Genomic DNA, 13,080 nt, shown 5'->3' with positions numbered 1-13,080 from the left:
CTGTGTGTGTTCGTGTGGGAATTTGTGTGGAAAAGTGTCCGTCAGTGTGTTTTAAGGTACATTTGTTGGGTCTTTTGCAGGGGAGACGCCTCGTAGCACGTCTGTCTTTCTGCCAGCTGAGGGCGCTACAGCACATGGTCCGTTTGAGGAGGAGCCATACGCTGTTCTGCAGCCGCAGACTGGAGGATGGGTTGGTGACACACGCAGACACATGCACAGATTCGACATCTCTCACGAGCCGAGTCGAGAATTTCTCAGCAGGTCTATCACAGTGTGTGTGCTGCAGTGAGTGACTGCATGTAGGTGTGTGTTTAATTTCTACATGCAGAGAGACTTATTTCTAAATCCTCTGCAGTGCCACGATAGACTAAAATGTCTGACTTTGTTTCATGCTTTTAGTGGCGATGACAACTCGATTGATTCAATTATGTCTTTGCGGTAAAACTGCAGAGGATCTGGCAACCCCATCCATGCATGTAGCACACACATTACAGAACTGGGTCAACGGTATAACTCGTTCCAAATGTGCATCTGTGAGACAGCTACCATGATAAAATCTCCACACAGAGCCACTTTGAAAGGGCCGCTCCATATCACAGATATTATCTCACATTGCACAAATATACAGATTTGGCACACACTGGTAAACACTGCCCCCTGGAGGTTACAATCATGCCCATCAGCGAGAGCTTCAGTTGTTAGGTGAGTCATGAAAATAAAGGTCTTGGCCATATTTCACCCTAAACTCAAACTTAAAAATAAGAAATAAGGACCAGTACAATTTCTTGCACTGTTGGGTTTAAATGTGTTTAACTGTCATAAAATGTATATATTTTTATGACAATTAAGCACACGTAAGCCTACCTCCTCAAATTAGAAGTAGCCTACTGCAATGAAAAAATATCCTACAAAAAAAAAAATAAATAAATAATTAACTATTATTATTATTAACAACAACATTATATTATATTATTTAAATGAGAGCTTATTTTAGAACTATCAAGATGTCTTCAGTTGGAGGCTTTAAATGTGCTTGTCATGAAAATAATATATTTATATGACAATTAAGCACATTTAAACTCACTTCCCCCACCTATGAGAAAAAATACATAAATATTGTTTTTTATGTATTCTAAATAATTTAATATTTAATGTAGAAGTATAAATCATTTGCGCTGTATTTCATGTAAACCACTGTGTTTTGCCAAAATGATTTTCATTAGTACTATGTGTGCGGATTTTCTGATGAAAATTAATATGCAAATATGCTTAATTTTTTCATACAAAACATCATTTCATGAGATCACCGTTAGTCAATAGAAGTTACTTGAATACATCATAACTGGCTTAGCCAATTAAGTTCAGTGATTGTGGTCCTATCAGCCAGTCAACAGCTAATGACACAGGGAGCAGGCCTACCAAGAATGCTGTGCGGGTGTAAGAAAGAAAGAGAGAAGAGACAGAGGAAAAACACTGAAAAAAGGGAGGAAAATGCAGAACAGAGAGACAGAAAAGAAGAGGCATTCATAGAGGATGCAATGTGGCATCGTCAGCAAGACAGAGCTGGCAAACACTCCCATCTCTCCACCCCCCCCCGCTTCTCTCCAATCAGACACCGCGAATCAGAGAGCGCCTCCAACAGGCAGGGAGGACAAAGCACTGAGAGGAGCAGAGCGGCCTCAGGGGGAGGAGGGGTGACATTAACGCTTTTCTAAGGGAGAACAGAGTCGTCCGGTTCCACTCTAATCTCCTTGTAGCACTGAAAGGAGGGACTGGCTATCAGCACGGATTCATCAGTTTCATTTCAGATCACTAATCAGATCAATTAACAGGTTAATGAAGCATGAGAAAAAAGTGCTCAGAGTTTTCTCAAAGGAAAGAAAAGGGGGAAACTAAAACAAATCAATCCAAACACAATGCTGGGTCAAAGGTCATGCCTTCAGATCAAATCAGATGCTGGATGAAGAGAAAACTCCAACCAAATCAAACCCAGTCAGTGCTGAAATGGATGTGTATAGCAAAACAAGGGGTATATCTCCAGCATAACGGCTGTCAATCATAAATAACCTTCATTAACACATTTTGATCAGAGAGCCCAAATCATGAATGAACACTTACATGGAGCTGTAGTTTTGTATCTGAAATACACCATTCAAAATTATCATATTGATTGATTGTAATGTATCTTGGTTTCCACAAAAATATTAAGCAGCACAGCTGTTTCTAGCTTTGATTAAAAAAATGTTACTTCACCAGCCAATCAGCATATTATAATGATTTCTAAAGGATCATGACTGCTGAAAATTCAGCTTTGCCATCACAGGAATAAAATTAAATTTTAAAATATATTAAAATAGAAAACAGTTATTATACATTGTAACAAAACAGTTATTTTAAAGTGTAATAATATTTCACAATATTACAGTTTTTACTGTATATTTTAAATAGCCTTGTTGTGCATAAGATACTTCTTTCAAAAACATTACAAATTTTATTGACCATAAACTTTGAAATAGTCATTTTTAATAGTACCTTTACATCAAAACATATTGACAAAGTGGCAAAGTCAAGTCTGCCACATATTAACTAAAGATCTAAAATTGAATCTAAAGATGCATTTTCACAGCATGCATAACACACAGATGCAATATTTTGACATCCAATTCTTTACATCTACATTTTACAAGTGACAATTTCTGGTTAAACCCAGCCAATCTAGCTGATATATAACAAGTTGAAGAAATATTTTGACCTTACATGCGCTATTGCTGTTTGCACACATACAACAAGACTGTACCAGATCAAATTGGTTGCCAATCTAAATGAAAACTGAATACTAAACTATATAATTGGATACAAAACTTTGAAATTAGCAGCAATATGATATACAAGTTTCTTCTAAAGAGAATCTGGGCTCTTCTTTCAAAATCAGTTTGAAGGTTTATGAACCTTCTTTTATGAATAAAGAAACATTATAGCAGATTTTAATGAGTTACAGGCAACATTGATAAGATTGACCATCCATCTTAATGTAGCGATTTCCAAAACAATTCATCAGTCTATATTGATTGTGAAGCCGGAATATATCACCCTGAGCGCTATACAAGGTCATTCATGCCTATGTGTGCGGGTGGAGGGTTAAAGCAACTCATCTTTGTTAGTGTGGGAGGGTTAGGGGGGTGCAGGCAGGCAGATTGAGAGAGAGAGATTACTTACGTTAACCTCTGTGATGGCTATATCAACAACACTACCCACTACAATAAGGGCATCAAATGTGTTCCATGCATCAACAAAATAATGCTGGACGGAAAACAACAAATAAAAAAATAAAAAATAAATGAAAAAGAAAAGAAAAGGAGAGAGGAGAAAATAAGGAAGAAAACAGTTACACATGAACAATTAACTCACAGAAGACATAAGGATAAATCATAAAATCAAATGACGGGTGTGAGGAAATCAAAACGAAATCAGAGAATCCCATGAAGACCCGTGACCTGTCATGCTCCACAGCAGCAGTCAAACATCCATCAAAACCACCCTGAAAAGAACGGCCAGGGGTCCTTGGTTAGTTCAGGTGTGACTGTTAGTTACAGCAAAACAACATACATCGTGGCCTGGAGGATGAAAAGAAGCGGTCGCTCTCTCTCTTTCACGGGGCCTACCGAAAAACTCTCCTGTACGAACACTTTTTCTCCTGCCCTAAATAACCCTCTCACTGCCAGAGGGCGACCTGCCACAGCAGCCATCTTGCCGTCGGAACAGGAAATGAAGAGTTGGAGGAGACAGCAGCTCCTGAAATGTCACAATGACGAAACCTACGAATATGTTCATCATGAAGAAGGCGATGATGATGATGTAGATGATGAAGAATATAGAGATGATCACACGGTAGTTGTAGATTGGGCCAACATCCTCTGCATGGGAGTCGATGGCTCTGTAGAGGAGCCTGTGGGAGAACAAAGAGCTTCTTGTCAGTGTTTTGAAACACTGCTTTTAAAATTATTCATTAATTTATAGTAATATTTAAGGAGATTGTTTGATATTAGCTTTTAGAAATTGTTATTCATTCATTCAGAAGTTTCAGCAGGGATGCATTAAACTGATCAAAAGGGACAGTAAAGACACATGAATATATTTCATTTCAGAAATTAATATATGAATATATGTTCATTTATATTTAAAGATTTCGGGAAAAAAAAAATGTATCACTGTTTCCACAAAAATATTAACAAGAAATGTTTCATGAGCACAAAATCAGCATATTAGGACTATTTTTGAAGGATCATGAGACACTAAAGACTGGAGTAATGATGCTGAAAAATCTGATTTGCCAAAAAATTGATATATTTTTAAAATATATTAAAATATAAAACAGTTCTTTCAAATTTTAATAATGTTTCACATTAGAGACTTATTTTTAAAATAATAAAAAATCATAACTTTAAACCTATGAAACTTATGTGTAAGAAGAAGTATGTGTGTGAGCAAGTGTGAGTGTGTTTGTGTATCGCACCCTGGCCAACCCTCAAAAGTGGACACGGCAAACAGAGCCATCATGCCCTGCAGGACATCATCAAAGTTGAAGTCACTGTTCTCCCATGAACGCTGTGCTTTCTCTGGCTTCCCAACATTCCCGTGTTTGTATAATATATAGGACCCCCTGTAATACACACACAGAGTGCACACATATACATATGAACGAGCTGTTTTTTTTCCGTAAATGTTACTGTAAACTTTGTTTCCCAAAGACAAAGGGACGTTACCGGCATTCGGTCTGTGTCTGTTTAGAGGTGTCTGTGCAGTAGGAGAATTTGCCCTAGAAAACAAACATCAGTTTACACACATTAACATTTTACAACAGCACATACAATGCCACGGGACTAAAATTTCAATTCATTTTCTCAATAGAGAAGTAGATTTTTAGCAGCAATGTATAACCCTGTCACTGTTTTGCTCTGTTAAGTATGCATTGTGAGACAGCACAACTTACCTTGAAAAGTTGAACACCAATACAGGCAAACATGAACTGCAGCAAAGTGGTGACGATGACGATGTTCCCGATGGTACGGATGGCTACAAACACACACTGGACCACATGCTGTGGATGCAAACAAAGCTCTCAATTAAAATAAATGCTCAGCGCATCCAGCACACTGAATGGAAAGAGTAGGTCAGAGTCATCTGAACAGATTTTTGTGTGAATGAGAGACTCACTTTGAGGCCCTTGGCTCTGTTGATTGCTCTCAGGGGCCTCAACACCCTCAGCACTCTGAGAATCTTCACTACATTAATGGCACTTGACCTGTGAATCACAGCACAGTTTGGCACCACCAATCAGAACGGCTAATTACTGATCACGTGACAATACTATACAGAGAAGCAGATGCCACACACACACACACACACACACACACACACACACACACACACACACACACACACACACACACACACACACATATAGATATATAGATATATATGTAAAACTTATACCGGTATAACTTTTTATTTTATTTTATTTCGATTTTTTAATAGTTGTAGTTGTAGTTAACAATAACAACACTGAATTGGTGGACATAAATAGCATTTGATTGGACATTGGTATTAAAAAGGGTGACAATTGAATATGTTATTTGTGACATGAGAAGCAGTAGTACTAGTTAGTTTGTCAGTTAGTTTGGCAAAAGATACTTACTGAATGCACTCTGAGAATCTTCACTACATTAATGGCACTTGACCTGTGAATCACAGCACAGTTTGGCACCACCAATCAGAACGGCTAATTACTGATCACGTGACAATACTATACAGAGAAGCAGATGCTCACGGACAGCAGTGGAGTTTGGATACATTTGATTAAACGCACTAATGAAATAAAAAAAAAATTACGTTGGCACCAAAGACAAATAATTCCGACAAAATGAACCCTTATGTAGGAATGCTCCATACGCTGTCATCTGAGAGGAACAGTGGACAAATGGAGAGTCAGTGAGGAATTAGATGAGTATGAAAAACACATAGAAGGCTGTAGTAGGAAAGATATTATTAGCATGAAATGAACTGGGACACTTAAATTCTAACTTAATTGTTCTAAAAATTCTAATCTAAATTAAATAAACGTAAATTTACCTTTAATATGATCTCTATGGTGAAGATTCCTGTAAACACATAATCTGCATAGCCTAGAATCTAGCAGAGAAAAAGAAAGACACGCACATATCAAAGCCTCATAACAGCAGCGCTACAAAAGTGATGTACATGTCAGTGTGTGTCTGTGTGTACCTGATTCCTGAATGAGTCATTATTCACTGGGTCCTCCGCTGCCAGTGAAATACTGCTCAGCAGTATAAAGAACAGGATTAAATTGGTGAAGATGTTGTGGTTTACAATCTTATGACACAAAACCCTGAACCTACAGAAGAGAGAGAGTGGAAAAAAATGGGTTTGAGAGACTGTTTTGGGTTTGGATTTTGAAAACATCCTAAATAACATAACCCACTGATGTGGAAATCAAGGTCTATAAGTGTGTATGTGGTTTTCATACTTGTTAGTGGCGCTGAAAATAAAGAAAGCTTTGGCTTCTGGCATGGGGACAGCTTTCTCCTTCAGCTGAATGTCGGAGAGTGGACGTGGACGAGGACCTACTGGCATCTCTGGCTCCTCATCATCCTCCTCTCCTGCTGAAAAGAACAAACAAGAGAGACTTTTCGGAAAGAATTCCATGCATCATCCCTCAACATTTCCACGCACGTCTTTGCATTACTGTAAAAAAAAAAATGAAGATGACACAGACCAGGAAATGTGTTGAACTTGGGGGAAATCAACAAGAGTAAAAAGAAGGATCTTTGCTCAACCGAAAAACAATCCACATGGAGTGCTCCCAGAGCTGAATAAAACAGGCCTGGGCTCTTCTGTGGAATTGCTTTCGACTGTTTCTTCAGTTTTTTAATGAAAAGGCAGCATTATTTTTAACACTTTCTCTTAACACACCTGGGAAATCGTTCACAGGATATGGATTCTTCTCCTCATTCTCCTCCCCTGTGTACTCATCTATGTTGATCTAAAATCAGAAGGCAAACAATAAAAAGCAATTTTAAAATATTTTTATAATATTATACATTTTTAATAATTAAAAAAATATTTATTTATAAGGTAATTAAAAAGATTAATTAATTATTACAAACAAACAGTTTGCATCTGTAGATGTCTACGTATTTGTGTCTGTGGTCTATATGTCATTTTTTAAATTTCAGAAAACAATATTTTAAATATTAGTGTCTTTTTTCATGTTTTTGTTGCCACTCCATGCTGTGCAGCTCATTTGCATTTAAAGAGACATGCACGAAAACAGTGTGTTTCTGCTTCCACTCAAAATGAAATAATAAATGATCTGTGGGGTATTTTGAGCTGAAACTTCACAGACATATTCTGGGGACACCTGAGATTTATATTACATCTTGTAAAAAGGGGCATAATAGGTGCCCTTTAATCTGTGTTTCTATGTGGCCTCTTGATAGTGACCTTATTGGCAGTTGGCGTCTCTCCATCAGAAGTGATGGATTTTAGTTCAATCTTTTCCTCTTTCTTTTCATCCTCCAGAGGTGGTTTCTCAGAGTCCTGACGCTTCTCGGGACTGGCCGTTCTGTAAGACAGAAATTGCGTCCCACTAAGCACCTGTATTTACAGCTCTTCAGAGGGGCAAAAACACTTCTGTAAAATTAAACTTAATTTTCTCAATGTTAAATTAATGAAGTCATAACCGATACACTTAATGAGCTCATTAAGCAGGGGGCAGGAAATCTTCATAGGAAGGTTTTACAGGCCCTCAGACCATCTCAAAGCATTGCACTCATGTGAACTGTGAGTCACTGTACCTGGCCAGCTTCTTCCTCTCTTTCTCCTCCTCTTCCTCTTTCTGCGCTGATGTCAGACTCTCGGCGTCTGCCAGATTGTCCACGGCAATGGCCAAGAAGACATTCAGGAGGATGTCTGTTTAGAGTTCAGGAGCGTTTTGATCAGTTTTATAATCAACACTTTTATTTTGTGTCACATCGTTGTGTTAAACAAGTTTTCTTTAGGATACAGTTTCCACAGATGAAGAGGATGATGAAATAAATGCAGACAAGCATGCCAGGAAAGGAGGGTCCACCGTACGCCATGATCCCATCATACATCACAGAGTTCCAGTCCTCTCCGGTCAAAATCTACAATCACAAAATCAAACATGGGTCAGGTTTGAAGACGCATGAAAAGTGTGTCCTGTGGTTCAGACTGTGGCAGAACCTGAAAGACGGTGAGGAGAGACTGGGGGAAGTTATCGAAGGTGCTGCGGCGCGTCTCATCAAAGTTGAACTTGCCACCAAAGAGCTGCATTCCGAGCAGACTGAAGATGATGATGAACAGGAAGAGCAGCAGAAGCAGGGATGCGATAGAACGCACCGAGTTCAGCAGAGATGCCACCAGATTACTGAGAGAGTTCCAGTACCTGAGAGAGAACAGACAGCATTAATACAAAGTCACACCCCACAGTTAACAAAACACATGTCTTTAAAGGGATAGTTCACCCATAAATTCTATCTATAAGTTTTCTTTGCACACAAAAACATTTACAATAACATTACGGTTGAACCCCTGATGTCACATGGACTATTTTATCAATGTCCTTGTTACGTTTCTGTGCTTTGATTGCGTTAGGACCCTTGCTGTCTATTCAGAGGTCAGAGAGCTCTCGGATTTGATCAAAAATATCTTAATTTGTGTTCCGAAGATGAATGAAGGTCTACCGGTTTTGTAACGACATGAGGGTGAGTAATTAATGACAGAATTTTCATTTTTGGGTGAACTAACCCTTTAACACATACCTGGTGATCTTGAAGATGCGGAGCAGACGCACACAGCGCAGCACAGAGATGCCGAGGGGTGACATGATCTTGATTTCCACCAAGATAGTCTCCAGAATTCCACCGCACACCACAAAACTGTCAAAGCGGTTAAAAAGGGAGACGAAATAGGCCTGTAGGCCCAGGCTGTACATCTTCAGCAGCATCTCACCAGTAAAAAGAGCCAGCAACACCTTATTGGCGATTTCTATAAACACAGACACAACACATCCATTCACTATGAGATTTATTTTGAATACAGAGACACAGAGAAGAAATTAATACTTTAATTAGTACTTAAAATAATCAGAAATGACAGTAAAGACATTTTATAATGTTAAAAACATATCACGGTTTCCAAAAAAATATTAAGCTGCATAACTGTTTTCAACAATGGCAATAATATAATATAATATGAAATGTTTCTTGATCACCAAATCAGCATATTAGGCTGAAGGATCATGTGACACTGAAGACTGGAGTAATGGCTGCTGAAAAATCAGCTTTGCCATCACAGGAATACATTACTTTCGAAAATATATGAAACTAATAGAAAAACTTTTTAAATTGCAATACAATATTACAGCTTTCATTTTAAAAAGCGACCCCAGACATTTGAACATTTCTGTACATCGAGTATGTCTGTGGGAAAAAAAAAAAATATATATATATATAGTGTGACATCACACAGCATAATCACTGCATTATTTACTAAAATAGCTAAAGTAGTTATTAACAGAACGTCCTTGGTTGGCTAAGTTCCTTAGTGTAGACAAATCAAACCAAGGTTCTGTTATCAATTACGTAACAACATTAGATGGGGTTTTTTGAGATTGGATGGTCACTGCTGAGCTCTGAGAGATACAAGATATGGGAGTCATAAAAGTAAGCTTCGCCAAAGACAACTAATCAAAATATAAAGTACATCACACATACACTTTTATAAATATTTGACTGCTCAAGGCTGCATTGCTTTATATTTCAGTAGCAAGATGATTGTATATTGAAATATATACGCTATTGTAGAGTTGAGTACCTTGCACATTGGTGAGCCATTCTGGCTGCTGGTGGTGCTCAGAGGCAATGGTAAGTGTGTTCAAAAATACCAGGAAAATCACCAGCCAGTAGAACACATTTGACTTCACTGCTGCACGGCACGTGCGCCGACATAACCGATTCCATCGGCGTGAATATCGACTGCAAAACAAAGACAGAGAGACAGAGAGAGAAATAGAATATAAAACATTCCAAATTCAAAGTCTGTACAATCTGACTCCATTCTTACCAGCCGGGATAAATATCCTTTCAGTATTCACTAAATGCACTTTCTGGAAACATTACAACTATGTGTGTTTGTACTGGCAGTGATTGAAAATGCTGCTGCTCTCAATTCTTTTGGCATCTGTAGCAAACAAATCTAACCTGAATAACACTGGCAGTCTGAACTTGTTAATGGATGTTCAGCCACTGATCAGAGGGCAACCGTGATGATCAAAACACAACACTGGCATTGAAACACAACAAACACACACACACACACATATATATGAAGAGCAGTAAGGAAGGCAGCCTCGCCTTCAGACGGTATGTAATGTACTAACCTGAATTTGGATTTGGAGATCCTATTTCTGGAATGGAAAACAGACTGTATTATACATACAGAACAGACACGACATCATGAAGGACAGTGTTTCCACAGAGACAGCAGAACTGGGAGGGCAGTCAGGTGGGCCTGATCATACATCATCACTACTTCAGAGTGCCCCCATGATGATGAGCAGGAGCAACTGAGTGCCACCCACATATGATAGATAGATAGATAGATAGATAGATAGATAGATAGATAGAAACATCACACTGTGTGTTGCATTGCCTTGACAAATGTTGTTTTCAGCAAAGACTCATCATTTACAGTGATACATTTTTGTTACATTCAACTTGTGATATGTAAATTAAACAGTTCTTATGATTTAACTGTTCACAGATTTTTAATATCCGTGGGAATGTTTATATATAATTACTTTTATGGCTGTGTATTGCATGAATGTTCATGTCTGTGTTTGTGACATAAAACACTGATCACTAACAGGGCAGATCAGCTGGAAAACAGACGACAGCAACAGATGCACAGAGAAAAAAAAAAACGACACTGAAGATCACGGGAGTGCCAGGAGCCGCCCACTGAGCCCTGCTGACCTCGCCTACCAGCAAACCATTTAAAACTAGCTCTCAACCTTACATCTCTGTAAACGTCTGAATACTGAAAAGAGTATGTCTGAAGAGAATTAAGCATGGAGGGAAATAAAAATTAAGCAATTGAGGAATTAGAGGAGAAGAGATGATCAGGAAGGAGAACAGAAGGGGAAGGAGAAAAGAGGAGGAACGGGATGCTGTGTGGACTTACGCCATGCGAGTACAGCAGGTCTCTCCCTCCATGTCTCCAGCTGGAGCATTATCAGTGTTCACTGACTCATTTTCACTGGCCGGCATACTGGAAAGAGAGGGAGAGAGAGAGTGCGATGAATTACCAGTAAAAGAAGATACTCATTGCTCATCAAAGGCTGGTTTCACACACACACACAAACTGACTTTAAACCTCTAAAGGACACTTACTTGAGCTTTTACACTGGCACACTGACAGCAGAAATGACCAGGGTTCAAAATCAACACTTACCAATTGACAAATGTAGGTAAAAACTGGCCTTGAGAGGCAAGTAAAATGTAGTTTTAACATAATGCATATAACATAACACATAAATCTAACCATACAATAATCTGAACCTTACTAAATGAGGTGACGGTTGACTAAAGAAAACATATCTGCTATGACTTTTGCATTTATCTAAGGTGCCTATAGTTTTTTACATATGTAAAATATTCCTCACAGCAAGCCACCAAAAAGAACACATTAGGAACCAAATTACAGTGTTTGTTCACAATGTTTGTGACAGGTGCAGTTTTACTGAGAAACAGATTAGATTGTTTTGTATATGATGCTTCAAGAAACACGAAGCTGTTTGTCACCAATAAAAAAAAGCCTAAATGACAAATTCAGCTGTTAAAAGCTGTCAAAAGTATAATAAAATCATAATATAAAAACATAAAACGTGCTAAATTATACCTGTTAAACAGGTATAAAGAAAAAAGATAGAATCAATAACATATGTAAAGAAAGTTGTTACTGAGCCAGTTCTTATTAAATAGACTCAGCAGTCTTGATGACAGCCAGCATATCCATGCTCAGATGTGACCTTTAATGTTTAATATGGACCATATGTGAGATTGTCTGCCCCAAAACGTGTTTGAAAAGAATCAAATACCACATTTCATCAACACACACATATACTGTGTGCCATGGGTGTTAAGCCTGTGAATCGATCTTAAATTAAACTAGACCTCAAACCCAGAGAATTATAAAACACAATGATTTGGATGGGTTTATTCAGATTTCAAAACAAAACGAAGTTGGACAAATTTACCCAAATACATCATGTAAAAGACTCAAAAAAATGCTAATCTACCAATCAGCATGCAGGCCTACAATTCCATCTCATTAACATGCACAGGGGGCGGGGTCAAGCAGGGTCTCTAAATTCCATGCTGCATTTTCATTGGCTCTGATCTTTTCCCCTAATTCTATTTCTTAATTAAAAAAAAAAACACATTATCATCCAGACTACACCACCCTTGGAAATGGGATTATGGGATTATGTTTGATCGGATATTCCGAGACAGGATTACAGATGTCGAACAGTGACATTACATCATCAGTATGCTGATGATGTATTGTGAAAATTGATGTGTTTAAAATGAAATGAATATTACTCTTGTAATTTGTAATTAAGATAAAATACATAACGTAACCACTCTAAACAAATCTGAAGTAGATGGGAGTGAAGCAACATAAGTCAGGAGAAAAATGTCCACAATACTTTGCAATCTATTTCTATTATCATCTCACAATGGCTGTTAAAGAGAAATCACAACCTCATAGTCAGAACTATCTGAACCATGGTGTGCAAAGCAGAACTGTTTCTATCTAGGCATCACATGCAGATCACATTGGAACAGAAACCCGATGTGTCACTAAAATTTACTACAAAGCACCAGATTCTGATTCAAATACCTGGAGAAAAAATTACATGCTAAAAGTCCAGATATTTCAAACAGAAAAACTTATACCATCCCAAAAGAGCAGTGA

General features: G+C 38.0%; 1 protein-coding gene across 1 annotated transcript in view; it reads right to left on the bottom strand.

Moving 5' to 3' along the window:
• Nucleotides 1–13,080, bottom strand: part of LOC107694143 (voltage-dependent L-type calcium channel subunit alpha-1C-like) — a 132,931-nt gene that overhangs the window by 22,534 nt on the left and 97,317 nt on the right. Inside the window, 20 exon segments of the mRNA XM_016493748.1 lie at nucleotides 3,217–3,298; nucleotides 3,300–3,311; nucleotides 3,752–3,946; nucleotides 4,514–4,660; nucleotides 4,764–4,816; nucleotides 4,991–5,098; nucleotides 5,215–5,350; nucleotides 5,905–5,957; nucleotides 6,130–6,189; nucleotides 6,283–6,412; nucleotides 6,545–6,680; nucleotides 6,991–7,060; nucleotides 7,522–7,642; nucleotides 7,875–7,989; nucleotides 8,084–8,204; nucleotides 8,284–8,485; nucleotides 8,862–9,087; nucleotides 9,916–10,076; nucleotides 10,481–10,507; nucleotides 11,284–11,370. Coding sequence (XP_016349234.1) covers nucleotides 3,217–3,298; nucleotides 3,300–3,311; nucleotides 3,752–3,946; nucleotides 4,514–4,660; nucleotides 4,764–4,816; nucleotides 4,991–5,098; nucleotides 5,215–5,350; nucleotides 5,905–5,957; nucleotides 6,130–6,189; nucleotides 6,283–6,412; nucleotides 6,545–6,680; nucleotides 6,991–7,060; nucleotides 7,522–7,642; nucleotides 7,875–7,989; nucleotides 8,084–8,204; nucleotides 8,284–8,485; nucleotides 8,862–9,087; nucleotides 9,916–10,076; nucleotides 10,481–10,507; nucleotides 11,284–11,370 — 2,242 coding nt within the window.

Source organism: Sinocyclocheilus anshuiensis, unplaced genomic scaffold (assembly GCF_001515605.1).
Source record: "Sinocyclocheilus anshuiensis isolate Anshui unplaced genomic scaffold, SAMN03320099.WGS_v1.1 scaffold1003, whole genome shotgun sequence".
NCBI lineage: Eukaryota > Metazoa > Chordata > Actinopteri > Cypriniformes > Cyprinidae > Sinocyclocheilus > Sinocyclocheilus anshuiensis.
The sequence above is the reverse complement of the archived record's forward strand: the minus strand, read 5'-3'. Positions and strand labels throughout refer to the sequence as shown.